Source organism: Stenella coeruleoalba (genome assembly GCF_951394435.1).
Source record: "Stenella coeruleoalba genome assembly, chromosome: 18".
Classification (NCBI taxonomy): Eukaryota; Metazoa; Chordata; class Mammalia; order Artiodactyla; family Delphinidae; genus Stenella; species Stenella coeruleoalba.
In genome coordinates, this window is record NC_137164.1 from 281,679 (window position 1) to 302,621 (window position 20,943).

At 38.0% G+C, this 20,943-nt stretch overlaps 1 protein-coding gene across 1 annotated transcript in view; it reads left to right on the top strand.

The window, feature by feature from the left end:
- RNF17 (ring finger protein 17) overlaps positions 1 to 20,943 on the top strand; it is a 110,721-nt gene that overhangs the window by 77,225 nt on the left and 12,553 nt on the right. Inside the window, exons 24-29 of the mRNA XM_079902703.1 lie at positions 6,560 to 6,662; positions 7,884 to 7,999; positions 9,651 to 9,940; positions 11,236 to 11,399; positions 19,190 to 19,309; positions 20,276 to 20,356. Coding sequence (XP_079758829.1) covers positions 6,560 to 6,662; positions 7,884 to 7,999; positions 9,651 to 9,940; positions 11,236 to 11,399; positions 19,190 to 19,309; positions 20,276 to 20,356 — 874 coding nt within the window. The remainder of the gene's footprint in view (positions 1 to 6,559; positions 6,663 to 7,883; positions 8,000 to 9,650; positions 9,941 to 11,235; positions 11,400 to 19,189; positions 19,310 to 20,275; positions 20,357 to 20,943) is intronic.

Here is a 20,943-nt window from a genome sequence, read left to right on the forward strand (position 1 = left end):
CACCAGTGAAGTTGTCTACTCCTGGGCTTTTGTTAGTTGGGAGATTTTTTTATTACTGTTTCAATTCCCTTGCTAGTAATGAGTCTATTCACTATTTCTTCAGGATTCAGTTGCTAAGATTGTGTGGTTCCAGAAATTTATCCATTTCTCCTAGGTTGTCCATTTTGTTGGCATATAATTGTTAATAGTCTCTTATGATCCTTTGTATTTCTGTGGTATCAGTTGTTAACATCCCCTCTTTTATTTCTGATTTTATTTATTTGAGTCTTCTCTCTTTTTTTTCCTTGGTGAGTCTAGCTAAAGTTTTGTTGATTTTGCTTATCTTTTCAAAGAGGCAGTTCTTAGTTTTGTTGGCCATTTCTATTGGGGTTTTTTTTGCGGTGGAGGGGTCTCTATTTCATTTATTTCTGCTCCGATCTTTATTATTTCCTCCCTGCTACTAATTTTGGGTTTTGTTTATTCTTCTTTTTCTAGTTCCTTTAGGTGTAAAGTTGGTTTGTTTGAGATTTTTCTTGTTTCTTGAGGTAGGCCTAATTGCCATGAACTTCCTTCTTGGAGCTGCTTTTGCTGTGTCTTGTAGATTTTTGGTATGTTGTATTTCTGTTTTCATTTGTCACTAGCTATTTGATTTCTCCAGTGACCTATTGGGTGTGCAGTAGCATGTTGTTTAATCTCCACGTTTTTGTGGTTTTCCCCATTTTTTTCCCTTGTGATTGATTTATAGTTTCATACCATTGTGGTTGGAGAAGATGCTTGATACGATTTCATTTTTCTGAATTTATTCAGACGTGTTTTGTAAACTAACATGTCATCTACCCTGGAGTATGTTACATGTGCACTTGAGAAGAATGTGTATTCTGCTGCTTTTGGATGGAATGTTCTGCATATATCTGTTAAGTCCATGTGATCTAACGTGTTATTTAAATCTGCTGTTTCCTTACTGTTTTTGGTCTGGATGATCTATCCATTGGTGCAAGTGGGGTGTTAATGTCCCTTACCTTTATAGTATTGCTTTCAATTTCTCCCTTTAAGTCCGTCAATGTTTGCTTTATATATTTTGGTGCTCCTGTGTTGGGTGCATATACACTTATAAATGTTACATCTTCTTGCTGGATTGACTCCTTTATCATTATGTAATGCTCTTCTTTGTCTTTTATTACAATCTTTGTTTTAAAGTCTCTTTTGCCTGATATGAGTATAGGTACTCCAGCTTTCTTTTTATTTCCATTTGCATGGAATTCTTTTTTTATAACTTCACTCTCAGTTTGTGTGCGTACTTTCTTCTGATTAATTTTACTACTTTTATCTTTTAACCTTCATGCTAGCTTTATAAGTGATTGATCCACTACTTTTGTTATACCATCTTCAGTGAGATTTTTACTTTTGTATGTTTTCTTATTATTAATTAGTGCCATTTCTTTTCAGCTTAAAGAAATCCCTTTAACATTTCTTGTAGGGCTGGTTTAGTGATGACAAACTCCTTTAACTTTTGCTTATCTGGGAAACTCTTAATCTCTCCTTCAATTCTGAATGAAAACATTGCTGGGTAGAGAATTCTTAGTTGGAAGTTTTTTTCTTTCAGCACTTTGAATAGTCATGCCGCTCCCATCTGGCCTTTAAAGTTGCTGCTGAAAAATTTGCTCATTGCCTCATGGGGATTCCCGTGTACATAACAAGTTGTTTTTCTCTTGCTGCTTTTAGGATTTTCTCTTTATCCTTAACTTTTACCATTTTAATTATGGTGTGTCTTGATGTGATCCTTTGGGTTCATCTTATTAGAACTCTCTTGGGCTTCCTGGACCTGGGTGTCTGTTTCCTTCCTCAGATTAGGGAAGTTTTAGCCACTATTTCTTCAAATAATTTTTCTGGTCCTTTCTTTCTTTCTTTGTTGTCTTCATCTTCTGGGTCTCCTATAATGCAAATGTTTATTCCACTTGTTGTCTCCAAAGTTTCTTATCTTCACTTTTTTTTTTTTTTTTCCCCATTTTGCTGCTCTGTCTGGGTGAGTTCCACTGCTTTGTCTTCTGCCTGCTGATTCGCTCTTTGTCTTCATCCTGTGTGCGGTTGAAGCCCTCTAGGGCATTTTTCATTCAGTTACAACTTCTGTTTGGTTCTTTCTTATATTTTCTGTCTCTTTGTTGAAGTTCTCATGGTGTTCATCCATTCTTCTCCTGCGTTTGGTGAGCATCTTTATGATGATGACTTTTCAGTCTTTACCAGGTCCGTTGCTTATCTCTGTTTTGTTTAGTTCTTTTTCTGAGGTTTTAATCTGTTTTTTTGGTTGGAACATATTCCTCTGTCTCCTCTTTTTGCCTAATTCTCTGTTTGTTCATATGTATTAGATAAATCAGCTCTCTCTTCCAGTCTTGAAAGAGTGGCCTTACTTAGGAGATGCTCAGTGGGACTCAGGGGTACAATCCTGCCTGGTGGCCACAGCCTGGCACTCAAGGGGTGTCCCCTCTGTGGGCTCTGTGTGCCCTCCTCTTGTGGCAGGGCAGCGGCTGCTGTGGGGTGCTGGTGGGCAGGGCTGTTGCTTGCATGGCTGTGAGGCCCAGCTGAGGCTCGGGTGGGCAGGACTCTCAGCAGGGCAGACCCGTTAGTGCTAATAGGTTAGAGGGAGAATTTCAGTGCTAGTGATAGCAAGGTAGCCTGAGATCACAAAAAAAGGCTCCTGCTAGTGTCTCAGTCCCTAGGGGGCATCCCAGCTGGTTTCTCCCTCTCCAGCAAACGCTTTAAGATTTAGTAAGTGGGTCCTCTTCGTGTGTGGCCCATGCCCTTTTCAATCTGGTGTTTTTGCACTTGTTTTTAGGTTGAGTGAGTTTGGGCACAGGCCCTTTAAGGGCAGGTTTTTCTGTTTACTACCAAGCAGGGCCCTCTGGGACTCCCTGGCACAAAGACTTTCTGTGTCTCCCATTTCTTTGATTACAGGAAATAGCTTTCATTCAGCCTCCATGACCTGAGTTCCAATGGGCAGATTCAAACTGTTGTTAATTAGGGAAGGGAGGGGATGCGAGACCAGGGAAAAACAGTCAAGAGAAACAGTAGTGCAGCCTTGGGGAGGGTCCTGGTTCCCCATCAGTGGATAAACAACAATATCTTTGAGCTGTTTTGGAGATACTGAAACCCCCTCCAGGTGGGAGAAGTTAACGATTAATGATAGTATGCTGCCCACAAGCATGTAGACCCCAGACCAGTTGGAACCAGTGAAGGTTGATGATGCTGACGCTGACATATGTCTCTACCAACCCATCAGAAGAATGTCCATGTGATCACGCCTTCTTTGAACGATTTTTTTTTTTTTTTGGGGGGTGCATCAGGTCTTCATTGCTGCATGTCGGCTTTTCTCTAGTTGTGGCGGGCAGGGGCTACTCTTCATTGCAGTGCACAGACTTCTCATTGTGGCTTCTCTTGTTGTGGAGCACGGGCTCTAGGTGTGTGGGCTTCAGTAGTTGTGGCACACGAGCTCAGTAGTTGTGGCTCGCAGGCTCTAGAACGCAGGCTTAGTAGTTGTGGCACACGGGCTTAGTTGTTCCACTGCATGTGGGATCTTCCTGGACCAGGGCTCGAACCTGTGTCCCATGCATTGGCAGGTGGATTCTTAACCACTGCACCATCAGGAAAGCCCCGAACCATTACTATAAAACTTCTCACTGTCCTCTCCAAGTTGGAACACATAGTTTTTCGAGGCAGTAGCCCTCTGTTTCCCCCTTTGCTTGGCAAAGTAATAAAGCTATCCTTTTCTACTTCACCCAAAACTCTGTCTCCAAGATTCAGTTCAGCACCAGTGTACAGAGAAGCTGAGCTTTCAGCATCATGTTCTCTGCAGTTCTGTAGTTTTCCTGGTCATATTTCCTATTGGTTTTCAAAGCCAGGTGTTCCGGGGACTCTGTCCTGTACAGGATCTAGAGGTCGTGATGCCAAGTGAAGGGTATTTCCTATACTCAAAAAAATGGGAGACACAAAGTTTTTGTGCCCAGGAGCCCTACAGGGCCCTGCTCAGTATCAGTTGGCATGCCTCATGTAGAGCTCAGCTCTCTCCGTCCTTTGTGGTCCCTCCTGATTCTGGATCGCTGCAGCTGGGGCGTGGGTCTTTCCTTGGCGAGAATGTGTCTCTGTCTCTCCTCCCTATCTTGATGCTGTCCTTTTCCCTTTGTTGTGGAGGCTCTGTTCATTGATAGAACAGAATTCTGTCAGTCCCTTAATTGTACCCAGTATTGTAGAGCAGCAGTCCCCAACCTTTTTGGCACCAGGGACCAGTTTCATGGAAGACAATTTTTCCATGGATGGGGTGTGTAGTGGGGGGTATATTTCAGGTGGTAATGCGAGCGATGGTTCAGGTGGTAACACGAGAGCGATGGGCAGCGGCAGATGACACTTTGCTTGCTCGCCCGCCACTCACCTCCTGCTGTGCAGCCCGGTTCCTAACAGACCGTGGACCAGTCCACACCCTGGGGGCTGGGGACCCCTCTTGTAGAGAATGCATTCCTATTGACACCTTGAATTATGTCTTATGGACTGTAATGGAATACCACTGTTTCAGGAGTCTAATAATAGCTAACCTTAAGCATGTCTAGACCCTGTATTAATTGCCTTAACAGGCATTATTTTACTTAATTATCACAGCAGACCTTTAAGCTATAGATAAAAAGTATTATTTAAAGATAAGGAAATTGAGTCTTCAAGAGGTTAAATATTTTATAATCCAGAGTAATACATCAAACTGTTGAACTAGGATTATTAAAGTTCTGATTCTGGAACCAGAGTTCTAACCACTATGCTTTACTACCCTTCTGAGAAATCTTTTTTATAGATTTCTTTTTATTGTGGTAAAATATACATTAACATAAAATTTATCATTTTTAAGTGTACAGTTCCATGGCTTTAAGTAATGGAACCTTTACCACTGTCCATCTCCAGAACTTCTTTATCTTTCTCAACTGAAACACAAAGTTTTATGGATACACGCCATAGATTTTTTGAAATGTTGTGAATACTTTCAGATGTTCAAAAGGTAATATTTTAAAGTGTGTATTCTTAATAAATCATAGGAAAACCTTAATGATGCTTGTATGCTAATAATAATAATTATTTATTTATTATAAATAAAAAACGATAACTAATTCAAGGCGTCACTGATAATACAAGCTTCTTAGCTCATAGAAACACTGTTTGGGCTTCTTAATAAATAGTTTTACTAAATCCTATTTGGTCAAACTACATACACAGTTGATTTCTTTTTTTTTTTTTTTTTTTTTTTTGGCGGTACGCAGACCTCTCACTGTTGTGGCCTCTCCTGTTGCGGAGCGCAGGCTCAGCAGCCATGGCTCATGGGCCTAGCCGCTCCGCGGCATGTAGGATCCTCCCGGACCGGGGCACGAACCTGTGTCCCCTGCATCAGCAGGCGGACTCTCAACCACTGTGCCACCAGGGAAGCCCCACAGTTGATTTCTTTAGTTCACTCACATAAACCATTCAGTGTGAAAAGATTGGCCACATTGCTTATTTACTCAGAGGATGGGGCAGCGCTAATGAAACTCCACATCTAGAAGCCTTTTCTAGAGAGCCTTCAGAGCCTGCAGTATTTACTTGTAATCTCTTTAGTGGTACTAGTTCTTTATTCTTTGGGGGTGGATTTGATGGTTAGAAACATCTAAAGTCACTCAGTTTCGACTTTGCAAATGAAAATAGATGATGAAGTTGATACTCTGCTCTTCATTGATTTGTCAAATATTTATTGAACACTTTTTACCATGATTATTAAAAATAAATTTTCTAAAAATAATTGAGGCTAATATTCATGGGTAGTAATACAAATTAGCTTTAAATTCCAGAAAAAATCTTCCAAAAATATTTGGGCAGAGAAATCATCATTACAAAGGGACTGTTTGTATTTCCATTAAATATTTTTGGCGTGCCTTCTGTGAGCTGGGCACTATGCTAGGCATTGGAGATATGATGGACATAACACATACAACACATAATATACAGATGACCCTTAGCTCAGGTTTGAACTGCACGGGTCCTCTTATACATAAATGGTAAATACATACTATGGCACTACATGTCCGTGGTTGGTTGTATCTGGATGCAGAACTACAGATATGCAGGGCCAATTGTGAAGTTACACACAGGTTTCTGACTGCACGGGGGGTCAGCACCCCTAACCCCCACATCGTTCAAGAATCAAATGTGTGTACACATAACACAAAATACACCATCCCTGCTCTCTGAGTTTATAATGTAGTTAGCATATATGAAATGTATATACTAGCTTTAAAAAACTTAAAACACATCTACTTTTTTAAGAGTTCTCAGTGTAGCTTCAGAACAGATGTACATAAATAACTTAGCATGTAATTTGGGCCGTAGCTAGAATAGAGGGATGAATAAAAGGCTATGAAAATGGGGAAGAAAATTGTGAGAATAATACAAAGCCATGTTTAAATTGACTTCTCACTACATATGTAGTTGGTTGAAATATATTTTTATATGATGGTTCTTTTATGTTTCTATATCCTATGCTATTTGTTATAAAACAAGTTGTCATTTTTTGTTTTAGACCAGCTGGTGGGAGTGACAAATGGACAGCAACAGCCTGTGACTGTCTCTCGTTTTACCTCACTGGAGCCGTAGCAACCGTCGTCATACAAGTGTGTGAACAGGTACAGTAGATGTGTACTGGTTATTTCATTGACATTTTCTACAAAAGCATTTATTTTGTTGAGAAAATAATAGTAAGCTATTTGGATTTTTTTTTTTGGCTGCGTGGCATGTGGGATCTTAGTTCCCCAACCAGGGATCGAACCTGTGCCCCCTGTAGTGGAAGCGTGGAGTCCTAACCACTGAACTGTCAAGGAATTCCCTATTTGGATATTTTTTTGCATCATTTTTTTTTGGTCTTCAAGTTATCACGCCTGTTTGGGAATTCGCTGGCAGTCCAGTGGTTAGCACTCCATGCTTTCACTGCCAAGGGCCCAGGTTCTGTTCTTGGTTGGGGAACTAAGATCCTGCAAGCCACACGACCTGGCCAATAAAAAACACTGTAACGCCTGTTTCATAATAGATACGTACTGTAAATGATTATATGAGTGAATCAAAACATTTCTAAACTAATATTCTTGAGTTGATAATTTGCATATTAAAAACCAGAAGGTATGTATGCTAGAGTGCAGTTCTGAAGCCTTTGATATTCTTTACGAATTGGTAGTTAGGCTTCTAGTGAAATCATATTAACTGTACATCATAAAAGGTGTTTGTATGAGTGCCGATTTGAGAAGAGGATACATATATAGGACATGTCCTTTCAGAACACTAAGAAATATTCCTTGTCTCCTTAACTTTTTTCTAATTTGATACATTTTATTGCATTAATGATTAGAATTTTCTTGTAAGTCTTTCCATGTTAATTTTTTCTTTGTGTACTTCCCCCATTTTTATAATAACATATAAAACAGAATATATGTTTTGTAGTTCTTTCTTTGGCTTTTCACAGCAGAAGAAAGGCACACCTGTGAAAATATATTTTAGTTCTATAATTACAAAGAATTCAGGAGAATAGAGAACTTGTAATTGAGGATGTTTTCCTCCCTCCCCAATCTGGGATGGAAAACACAGTTTTCAGTCGTCCTTTTTTCTCCTCCGCTTGGTATTTTTCTCCTGGACAGTGAAGTCTTCCTGATAGACTTCACAAAACAACTGTCTTTCTCTGATGACTGTCTTCCATGCTGTTTTCTCTCTGATATGTTCCGATATCAAAATTACTTGTTTGGGAATTTTTCTTTCTGGCATGGAGAAATGTGGAGGGAATACCTGTGAAAAGTGTAATGTTTATACGAAGTTGCGTTTTTGTGTCTCATATTTACTCTGCTCTTAAATCACTGCAGGAAAACAACACAACATGGCCATTACCTGTGAAAATTTTCTGCAGAGATAAAGAAGGAGGGTTTGTTGATGTCTCCAAATATTTGATTAAAAGGGGTTTGGCTTTGAGAGAAACGAGGTATAGACTATTTTTTTAAAACAGCATTTTGTGATGGAGGCTTCTTATGTGCCTGTGTAAATGTTCGTATCTGTGTGTGCTCAGACATGAATTGCCTCTTGTTTGCTCTTAAAAATGATTTATAACCTAATCCTGAGGAGCCAGCTTAGAAGTAAATTCATTCAGAATTGCTAAATGTTTAAATCCCTAGACATTTTTGCTTTTATACTTCCCCCTTTGCTCTGGCATTTATCAGTACATTTTAAACTAAAGGAAAAGAGAATTACACAGTGGGTACCAGATCTGAACCCTTTGGCCTCATTTGCTTAAGCAGAAATGTTTAAGCTTTATGTTGGAAATTCTGGTAGGTATATACCAAAATATATTTGTGTGATATAGGTAGCAAATGAGTAGAAATGGGTAGCCAAAAAAGTAATTGAACAATATTTACATGTAAAGATCCTTTCAGATACTAAATTTGGGGTTTAAATACCTTTGATCCAAGGGGAGAAGGATCAGGATATCACTGTAACTCTAGTTTCCTCTTTATCTTTTTCCTTCTAGAGGTAGAGGTATATTAGAATTGCAGATACATGTTCCAAGTGGTCACCTTCTACCATACGTGGCCAGATCTCTTTTTTTATCTTAGATTATTATACCTTACCTTATTTGGATCAGGACCCCAATCTTGATGAAATGGAAGGAGAATGAGAGATCAGAAATAATACGGAACCCGAGGTAGTTGGCCAGGTGTGGTAGATGCTGACTTCACTGCCTGGGCCTTGGCAGTTAGCCAGGCTCTGCATCTAGTCCTGCATTCACTGACTTCAGGCTAACACAGTTCCTCGCTGAAAGAAATGTTAAAGTGAAAAATGCTGGGCAAGTTTATATTAACTAACAATATCTGCCACTAATTTAATGTTCTTTTCTACTTTTCTGGCACTAAAACTACTACCTCAAGGCTGGGAGTGATGAGGGAGCGGTGTTAGTTGAGGAATTATGCAGCTATTATCTTATCAGTGCTCATTTCCTTTTGAAAGAAAGAAAATACAGGAAAGTGGAAGAAACAAAAATCTGCCATCATTTTTCTAAGATAAAAATGTTAATATTTCCTTCTAGGGTTTTTTATAGGCATTTTTTTTAATTGGAAGGGAATAACAGGAAGTAAAGCAATTATGAATGAATATAGCATGTGTTACCACTAACACTTAATATCTGAATAGTATGGAAAAACTGTATTTTTTAAGGGACTCATTATCTTTGTATTATTTTATGAATGTTGATAACTTGCCACATGTATGATCTGTCTTTGGGCTAAACTAGAATCAGCTTGAAGCTGTTGTATTTCCCAATAACACCTAGTTAATTGTATGATACTTGGGATATACTTAATAGATTTTAAGAGAGAATAGCGTGTAAATATGGGATAGTAATTTAATGCATTTAAGTGAAATTATATGCTTTATTATCATCAAGCTCATGCATAATTTAAAATAATTTTCGTTATAACTTAAAGTATGCTCATTTTTATGTAACAAATTAGACTAGGATATCCTAGATTAATTAGACTAGACTGATCCTTCAAGTATATTTGAAGGATTCTTTTTATATTGTTTTCCCAGAATTTTTTTATTTGCTCATGGTTAGATATATTCTTTTTTGCATGTTACAGAACTAATAAATTACATAACAACCATTCATTATCCCAGAAGTCTCTGGAAATCCCACTGGTACAAGGAGAGTCAGTGGTTACTAAGTGTATTAAAATTAACTCTGACCCTGACAAAAAAGCTGCTGATATTCTCAGTGAACACGAGGTGTCTGAATTTAAGGAGAAAATTCTAGAACCAAGAACCACTGGATGCTATAAACCACCAGCTATTCCTAACCAGAAAGTATTTGAGGCAGTAGTCAGCTGCATTGGTGATGATGGAACTATATTTGTGATACCTAAATTATCAGGTAAGATCTTTCACATTATGCAGTATTCTGTACAAGTGGTCGCTTTTACTACTAGAGAATTTTAATTGGAAGGGAATATCTCTAGTAAAATACACATGGATTGAAATTCCTTGGGCAGATATTTAACCTTTCTGAACCTCTTTTTCACTGAGTTGTTGTGAGGTTTGAATGAAATAATGCATGAAAAGTGCTTTGCACAATGCCTAGCACATGAAAATCATTTATTGAGACATTGGGTATGGATAAACATTGGGCCTAAGATAAGCATGGTTATCCAGTTATACAAGTTTGGAGGCTCTCTAAGAAAAAAGAATACAAATGTTTATATTCATTTAAAAGTGAGAAAAGAAGTCACAACAAATGACTGGAGAGTCAGGGCCATTTGAGATTCAGGTCCTTCCTGAGATCTCTTTAGCTTATGTACTAACGCTTCCTTTCTACAACCTGAGTGTGTCCAGGACACTTGATGACTCACAGCAGCTCTAGCTTTCACGGGACTTAAGCTCCATTAGCTTCATAGTAGGTCCACCTACGGATAGGGGTATGGGGGCTACGAATTTGTTGAAATTTTTGTCTCATGTGTTGATCTGCTAAATACTGTTTTTTAATTTGAAAACCAGACTAAATCTGTGTAATTGGCTATTCTAGAAGTGAGTAGTGTTTCAGACTTGTAGCAACAGTACTTAATCCAGAAACTTTGCTTGACGTGTGTAAATAATCATAGCTAGAACTGGTTGCCAGATGCCTTACTTTCAATCTCCTGCAATACTGATAATGTGGGCTAGCACTATTACACCCAGTTTACAGAAGAACAGACTGAGGCTTATGCCCAGGAGCTTGCAACTAAAGTAGTAGAGCTGTTATAGGAACTGACACCAGAGCTTGCCCTCTCTGGCATCAGTTATGGGCATATAAATTTACTGTGGAAATAATGAGCCAGTTAGCAGGAAGTAGCAATATTAGAATTTTAATATTATACCCGCAGCACTATGCTGTATCTAAGCATCAAATAACAAAGAGCTTTTAATGATTCTTGCACTTCCAAGATAATGCTTGTGTTTGTAACCATAGATCAGAATAATAATTTACATGTTGTTAGTCAGTAGTATGTTTCGAAACATATTGAAGCTATTGACTAAATTAGATTTTTATTAAAGCTCTATTATGTGGGGAGTGATTTTTAATTCCTTTTAATGTTATCTAAGTGATGAAGTTACTAAAGTTTGATGATGACTTCATTTGAAAATGGTAGGGAATTTTTCCTAAATGCTTTCTATTTTTAATAATTTCTTCAGAATTTGAACTAATAAAAATGATGAATGAAATTCAGAGTAATTTAAAATGCCTTGGTCTTTTGGAGCCTTATTTCTGGAGAAAGGGAGAAGCTTGTGCAGTAAGGGGGTCAGATACTTTGTGGTATCGAGGCAAAGTAATGGAAGTCATTGGCGGCACTATCAGGGTGAGTCTGAAATTCTTTTGTGACTATTTTAAGGCTAAGTGCTATAACATTAAGAGGTCTTTCAAGTTCAGATACATGAAATTTTGATTAAAACATCTTTTAATGAGTTCATTCATGTAGGAGAATCACTTAGATGCATTATATATTTATTTGTAATAAGAATTCCTCTTTTTATTTTCAAGTATATTTATTAACCTGAATAACAAAAGAATATTTCCAGATAGGGATTTTTACCACTGAAACTTTAATGGTACCACTTATTTGTGATTGGCAGCCTTATTTGTGTGCATGGTGCTAAATAAAACAACTTATTTTCCAGTATATTCTATATCTCCTTAGTAAATTTGTTTACGGGACCCCCTAATTTACCCTTTCACATTAGGGTTAATTTACTCTTTCCGGAATACTAAGAATAGTACTTGAGTTTCATCTAAAATCTTCAGAAAGAGCTGCATACAGTTGACCCTTGAACAGCACTAGGGCTGGGGAGACGACACTCTCTGTAGCTGACCTGAGTATAATTTATATCATTCTTCCAAGTCCACGGTTCTGTGTCGCGGATTCAGTCAGCTGTCGATCATGTAGTGCTGTAGTAGGTTTTTACTGAAAAAAATCCATGTGGAAGTGGACCCTCATAGTTTAAACCCGTGTTGTTCAAGGGTCAACTGTACTTTGAAAATAAGTGTATATAAAAATATAGATGGAAAATGCCTCCATTTACATTGTACTTTAAGTATAGCAATGAAATCAAGAGACATTCAGCCTGTGAAGATTTTGGTTTTAGGAGGGGAGGGAAAATTAAGAAGAAAAGTCTTTTGTTAATACTTGAACAGGAGATTATTATCTATTTGATGATGATACCTGACAATAACGTAGCACTTCAGGTTTCTAAGCTTTTTTCACATATGCGTGTTTGTATTTTCTTATTCGTTTCCAACTATCATAGATGTAGATTACTATTCCCATTTTACCAGTAAGAAAATTGAAATTTATGTTCAGTGATGTGTCTGAGGTCAACATGTCAGTGGGTGGTGGTACTAGAATTCATATCTAAGCATCTGATTCCAAAATTTCTGATCTAAGCCTTGTGCTTTTTGTGCTGGAATACAGACTTTACAGGGTTTTGTGGGTTTTTTTCCTGGAAGGTATCTTTTATTTTTATTTTTTAAAATTTTTATTGCAGTATAGTTGATTTACAATGTTGTGTTAGCTTCAGGTATACAGCAAAGTGATTTAGTTATACATATACATTTATTTTCATAGGTTTTTAAAAAAAATTTTATTTATTCAATTTATTTATTTTTGGCTGTGTCGGGTCTTTGTTGCTGCACATGGGGTTTCTCTAGTTGGCCGCGAGTGGGGACTACTCTTTGTTGAGGTGTGCGGGCTTCTTACTGTGGTGGCTTCTCTTGTTGCAGAACACAGGCTCTAGGCACGTGGGCTTCAGTAATTGCAGCACGCAGGCTCAGTAGTTGTGGCTCGTGGTCTCTAGAGCACAGGCTCAGTAGTTGTAGCGCACGGGGCTTAGTTGCTCTGCAGCATGTGGGATCTTCCCAGACCAGGGACTGAACCCATGTCCCCTGCATCGGCAGGTGGATTCTCAACCACTGCGCCACCATGGAAGCCCTTCATAGATTTTTTTTTTTTTTGCGGTACGCGGGCCTCTCACCGTCGTGGTCTCTCCTGTTGCGGAGCACAGGCTCCGGACGCACAAGCTCAGCGGCCATGGCTCACGGGCCCAGCCGCTCCATGGCATGTGGGATCTTCCCGGACTGGGGCACGAACCTGTGTCCCCGACATCGGCAGGCGGACTCTCAACCACTGCGCCACCAGGGAAGCCCCTTCATAGGTTTTTAATAGAAGTACGATGGTTTCAAATTTTGGGTTACTATTTAGGTATATGGATACTCAACAGATTCATGTGTTTATATGCAAATGAGTCTATTTTCACATACATTTGAATTGTTCAGATAACTTTTTTAATCTAAAAGTAAATTGAAATTCAATTTTCATTAAGTTATTAAATTCATAATCTTTATATATATAGGATCCAAATAAGATAGTGGTGAACTATATTTTTTTCATACTTTCTAATATCTCTTTTTTAAATTTGAGAGTATTTTGATATTTTAATCATCATTTTTAATTATTTTCCTATGCATTTCAAGTATACACAATAAATTTTTCATTCCTTAACCTGATATCTTTCAAGGTTATCCTGTGATCCACATTAAGAAATAGACATTACATGTAACTGTACGTACCCTAACTACCTGTGAAGTACTCAGATAATTTTTATTCAATTCTATTTCATTTTTTTTAATGCTGACTGCCAAGACAGCCCAATTAAACAGTGATATGTTCATTTCATTAAGTTGGGGTAACAGAAGTAACTTATTGACATTCCTTATTCTTGAAACAATTTAGAAACTGAGTAATCAAAATTAAATAAAGCATTTTTAAAAATGGACTGTTGAGGACTTCTAGTTTCTGGTTCCACATTTAAGAAGCTTTGAAGTTGCCACACCATCCTAACAGCAAGTAAAAAGCTGAACAAACTGAAAAATCTGTAACTCTTCTTGTATCTGTAAGAGAGGGAGTACAAAGGGCAAACCACTGCCCCAACAGTTAGAGAGTCAGGTGAATATAGGGAGTCACAGCTTATGGGAGCAGAGACTGACGACCAGAACTCTAATGGAAGAATTGCTGGAATTTTTTTTTTTTTTTTTTTTTTGCTGCACCACATGGCTTATGGGATCTTAGTTCCCCAACTGGGGTTGAACCCGGGCCCTCGGCAGTGAGAGCCTAGAGTCTTAACCATTGGACTGCCAGGGAATTCCCAAGAATTGCTGGAATTTAGTGTGGACAACTCTGAGAGGCAAAAACTCCAGGGAACCCAGTCATCAGAAGGTTCCACACGGTTCTGTGAGATTTATCTCCAAGAGCTTGACCAGGTTCTCACATAAATATCAGAGATGCTTCCAGCAGAGGAAGGAGAAAAGGAACCATTTTGAAATATGCTAGAGCATTCTGTTTTTCTTAATAAGGCCTGCACTCAGGAGACAGTAGTTAAGCAGGGCCTAAGCATCTGGGGTATTACCAGAGCCTAATCAACCTGGGGGAAAGGAAATTACCCAATTCCAGTTAACTCTAGCTTTCCACATGGGAAAAAGACCCAACTCCAGCTCACTATATAATCCTTTCCCACTTTAGGGAGTAGAGCAAAAAACTGAGAAACACTTGTGAAGTTCACAGTCTGAAAGCATAGTCTCAGTGAAAGACTGAGACGTAATCATAAGACTATAGAACATTTCCCCTCCCGCCACACCTTCCTACCACATTACTGAAGGCCCATTTATAGCAGTTCCTTTTACACAGTACATATCTGGCTATCAAGAAAAAACTACAAAACAGTATGATATTGGCATAAAAAAAAGATGCATAGATCAGTGGAATAGAATAGACAGCCTAGAAATAAACCTACGCACATGTGAACAATTAATTTATGACAAAGCCAAGAATATACAATGGGGATAGGACAGTCTCTTCAATAAATGGTGTTGGGAAAACTGGACAGCCACATGCAAAAGAATGAAACTAGACCACTGTCTTAAACAGTACACACAAATTAACTCAAAATAGATTATAGGGCTTCCCTGGTGGCGCAGTGGTTGAGAGTCCGCCTGCCGATGCAGGGGACACGGGTTCGTGCCCCGGTCTGGGAGGATCCCACATGCTGCGGAGCAGCTGGGTCCGTGAGCCATGGCCACTGAGCCTGCGCGTCCAGAGCCTGTGCTCCGCAACGGGAGAGGCCACAACAGTGAGAGGCCCGTGTACCACAAAAAAAAAAAAAAAAGAGTAGCTATAATGATTTCAGAACAGATTCAAAGCAAGGAAGGTTATCAAGGAAAAAGGGCATTACATAATGAAAAAGGGTCAGTTTTCCAAGAAGACATAAAATTCTGAATGTCTTAATAAATTCTTAACATGGCCCTAAGAACAGAGAGTCAAACTACGTGAGGCAAAAACTAGTAGAACTGCAAGGAGAAATAGGTGTATCCACTATCATAGTTGGAGACTTCCAACACCCCCCCCAAATCAGAAATGGACAGATCCAACTGGCAGAAAATCAGTAAGGACATAACTGAATTCAGCAACAACATCATCAACTGCATATAATTAGCATCTATAGAATTATTCCTCCAACAACAGCAAGATACACATTGTTAAGCTCACATGGAATATTCACCAAGATAGACCACATTCTGGGCTGTAAAACACCCCTTAAATTTAAAAGAATAGGAATCAGTGTTTGCTGTCAGACCACAATAGAGTTAAACTAGAAATCAGTAAGAGAAAGACAACTGGAAAATCCCAAAATGCATGGAGATTTAACAGCAAACTTCTAAATAACTCATGGGTCAAAGAAGAAATCTCAAGAGAAATATTAAAATATTTTGAACTAAATGAAAATAACTTACAAAATTTATGAGATGCAGCTAAAGCAGTTCTGAGGGGAAAATTCATTGCATTGAATGCACACACGCGCGCGCACGCACACACACACACACACACACACATATATAATAAAAGAAGGAAAGTCTAAAATCAGTTATCTATGTTTCTACCTTAGAAAATTAGAAAAAGAAAAAAAAAGCCAAAGTAAGCAGAAGAAAAGAAATAGTAAGAGCTCCTGACCAGGTAGAGCTGAAATCTGTGAATCCCTGAAAACAGGAATTCAAGGGAAAAAAATTAATGAGATTTAAAGTTGGTTCGTTGAAAAGTTTGATAAAATCGATAACCCTCTGGCCTGGCTAGCCAAGAAAAAAAAAAGAAAAACGACACAAATTACTAATATCAGAAATAAAAGGGATATCAATACAGATTTAATGAACAGTGAAAGATAAAGGAATACTGTGAACAAGTATACCCACACATTGGATAACCTAGATGGACTAGACCACGTACCGCAAAAAAAAAAAAAAAGCAAGAGACTCATCAAAAAGCTCTTGGAGCTAGTAAGCAATTACAGGAAGATTGCAGAATATAAGGTTAATATACATAACTCAATTTCTTTCTCATATACTAGCAGTGAACAGATGGAATTGGAAACAAAAAACAATACCATTTTACGTTAGCACCCCCAAAACAAAATACTTAGGTGTAAATCTAACAAAATATATACAAAGATATATAAGAGGAAAACTGCAGAACTCTGATGAACAAAATCAAAGAACAAAGTTAATGGAGCAACACTCTGTTCTTGGATAGGAAGACTCGATGTCAAGATGTCAGGTCTTTTCAACTGTGTTTATGGATTCAGTGCAATCCTAGTCAAAATTCCAGCAAGTTATTTTGTGGATATCAGCAAACTTTATTCTTAAGTTTATATGGAGAGACAAAAGAGTCAGGATAGACAACACAATATTGAAGGAGAAGAACAAAGTTAAAGGACTGACAACGCTAGGCTTCAAGACTTAGTATAAAGTTAACCGAGACAGTGTGGTATTGGCAAAGCAAAATACAAATAGATCAATGGAATAGACTAGAGAACACAGAAATAAACCCACATAAGTATAGTCAATGATCTTTGACAAAGGAGCAGTGGCAATGCAACTGAGCAAAGATAGTCTCCTCAGCAAATGGTGCTGGAACAATGGAACATCCACATGCAAAAAAATCTAGACACAGATTTCACACCTTCCATAAAAATCATCTCGAAATGGACTACAGACCTAAATGTAAAACATAAAACTGTAAGACTCCTAGAAAGACAACATAGAAACATAGATGACCTTTAATATGGCAATGACTTTTTAGATACAGCACCAAAGACATGACCCATGAAAGAAATAAGGTACAAGCTGGACTTCATTAAAATTAAAAACTTCTCTGCAAAAGACAATGTCAGGATAATGAGAAAACAAGCTAAACACTGGGAGAAAATACTTGCAAAATACACATCTGATAAAGGACTGTTATCCAAAATATACAAAGAACTCTTAAAATTTAACAGTAAGAAAACAAGCCAATTTAAAAAATGGACCACAGACCTTAACAGATACCTCACCAAAGGAGACATACAGATGGCAAATAAGGATATGAAAAGAAGTTCCACATCATATGTCACCAGGGAAATGCAAGTTAATACAAGATAGCACTACACATATACTAGAATGGCCAAAATTTGGAACACTGACGACACCAAATGCTGGTGAGGATATGGAGCAACTGAAACCCTCCACTGCTGGTGGGAGTGCACAGTGGTACATCCACTTCGGCAGACAGTTTGGTGGTTTCTCAACAACTAAATCTACTCTTAACATATGATCCAGCAGTCGCACTCCTTGGTATTGTTGACCTGAAATAAACAGACTGCCAGATACTTCTCCAGCAAAGTTGGGTTTATTCAGGATCAGCAGAGAATTACAATTCAGGGTCTGCAGGAACGTGCAAGTTCCTGCAAAGCAAGGAAAGGAGAACACGTTTATAGAGAAAAAAAGGAAGTGGGTATGGCTCTAGTAAACAAAGCGTCCGTGGCTTTTCATTGGCTGAGTCCTTCCCAGGAAAGAAGAAGAGTCTGTATTCCTCCTGTTGGGCTCTGCTATCATCAAAGGACATGGAGCTCCCTCTTTCTGATCTCCCAACTCTGTTTAAGTGAGGTTTCTGTTTATTAAATTTTTACAGTATTTACCCAAAGGAGTTGAAAACATGTCCACACAAAAACCTGTTTATAAGAGCTTTATTCATAATTGCCAAACTTGGAGGCACCCAAGATGTCCCTCAGTAGGTGAACGGATAAATAAGCTTGTAGTGCATTCATACAATGCAATATTATTCAGTGCTAAAAAGAAATGAGCTCTCAAGCCATGAAAAGCCATGGCTTTAAGGACGAACCTTAAATGTATATCACTAAGTGAAAGCAAGTCTGAAAAGGCTACATATACTGTATGACTCCAACTATATGACCTTCTAGAAAATGCAAAATATGGAGATAGTAAAAAGATGTTTGCCAGGGGTTGCGGGGAGGGAGGACAGAGGATTTTTAGGGCAATGAAAACACCCTTTGTTTTCACAGAGCATCTTTATACATTTGTCAGTCCCACAGGGTGTACATCACCAAGTGAACCCTAACGTAATCTATATGGACCTTGATTTTGACGTATCCATGTAGGTTCATGATTATAACAAATTACCACTGTGGTGCAGGATGTTACAGTGAGGGAGGCTGGGGTGTGAGGGAAATCTCTGTACCTTTCTCTAAATTTTGCTGTGAACCCAAAGTTCTTTAAAAAATGAAGTCTTTAGAAAGTTATTTTACAAAATTAGAGGAACATTGGATGACTTAAAAACAAGTTTCTTTCTCATAGGACTTCTCAGAACCTTTATTATGCAGTGTGATTCTCCAGGAAGGAAACATTACATGCAGAGTTTCCCAAACTGTGAAACTGAGGAATACTGAGAAATGTTCTTTTATTAAATGTAAATCAGGACTTCTAAAGTACTTGGAAAAACAAAAGAAAAATTTTAAACATCCTCCAAAAAATTGATTATTCTCAAGAAAAGAAAAAGCTTTTGTTCATTTGTAAGAAAACCTTTTGACAGTGAGGTTTGATACACTATGGGATGAGGAAATACAGTGTTACTTTTTTTCTAGAGATTTTTTAAATCCAGATTTATATCTCCTTCTAGAATGTCTTTTCTTTTTTATTCTCTTTAATACCAGGGAGTCCTTTCTGTCCCCTAGTTTTTAGTAGTATGTTTTAATTATGAACTTTGTCCTGTTTCAGGTACAATATTTAGATCACGGATTCACTGAGAAGATTCCACAGTGTCATCTTTACCCTATTTTGCTATATCCTGATACACCCCAACTTTGTATTCCTTGTCAGCTCTATAATACCATACCTGTGAGTAAACAGGGATTTATAGGATGATTAATTTTAAAATACTGTCTTTATTAACAATAGTTTTCTAGAAATTAGAATGTAAGATGAAATCCCTTTCAGTGCAACAAAAATAAGCTTACAAAGATAGCTAAAGGGCCTTTAGGAAGAAAATGACAGAATTATACTGAAGGATATAAAAATATCTGAATAAATTAAGAGAGATAATGTCTTCGTAGATGGGAATTTTGTTTGGAATTGTTAATTTTTAGTTACGGTTCAAATAAAATTTCAAGAAATTTGAAGCTGGATCAGAGAAGGGAATGGTATATTAATTATCTCTTGCTATATAACAAATTAAGCTTAAAATTTAGTGGTCTAAATCGACAATAAGCTTTTTAAAAATTTCATACAGTTTCTGTGGCTCAGGCATTGGGAACAGCTTAGCTGGGTGTTTTGGCTCAGGGTCCCTGATGACTCTGCAGCCAAGATGTGCACCAGAAATGCAATAACCCAAAGGACTGACTGGGCTGAAGAACCTGCTTCCAGATGCTCACGTACAGGGCGCTGGCAGGAAGCTGGGCCTCCTCGTGGGCTTTTGGCAGGAGGCTCCAATTTCCTGGCCAAGTGAACCTCTTAACACATAAGACGTAATAGTCACTGCTCCTTAATAAATACACATTGTAGTCAGTATACAAGCACTGCTTTGGCATATTGGCCTCTTTTAAAAGTTTTATGATGCTTTGTTTTTAGTGCAGGTTTATCTTTTTAAAGCATAAAATGCTTTAAGAGAGTAACATGGGGAGAAGCTGAGACAAATTATTAGTTTCTTAAGATCATTTTTATCATATACCCATGATATTCTCTGAAAACTGCCTATATATTTTGTCCTTCTCTCTAGTGTTATCTGTTTATGGCTACTTTTGTGTATCTTCATTTACTTCCTGCTTTTATTTTGTGAAAGAATCTGAGTTTATTAATCCCAAATAGGTCGGGAATGTCTGGCAACCAGATGCAGTAGAACTCCTTCAGGAACTGCTTTCAAAGAGAGAGGTGGAAGTTCACATTATGGTAATTTGTATTTAAAGCATATATCATTGGGACTTCCCTGGGAGTCCAGTCGTTAAGACTTTGCCTTCCGATGCAGGGGCTGTGGGTTTGATCCCTGTTCGGGGACCTAGGATCCCACATGCCTCTCGGCCAAGGGACCAAAAAACAGAAGCAATATTGTAACAAATTCAATAAAGACTTTAAAAATGGTTCACATCAAAAAATCTTAAAACAACCAACTTCAAAAAAAATTTAAAATAAAGCATATATCATTGATTTAGTTAATTAGCCATAAAGTGTTACAGGTAATATAATTTGAGGGATTTTTTTATGAAGAACTATGTTCCTGTGTGATTATCAGTTACTCGTTAACATAAAAGAAGTTACCACTTTGGTTCCTAGGCTCATTTTAAATAAACCTAATTTTGAGCAAGTTCCTGAGAACTTCCATAAGCAAGTAACTTGGAAGATTCCTTATTAACAACTTATTTTGACACAAGGAGAGTACTAAGGAAGTAGAGATGTTTATAAACACATGGTAGTTTTCAGGATGGTGCTGTGTGTGTAGCACTGTGTTAGGTGCAGGTAATTCCCGTCCTCAAGGGCCC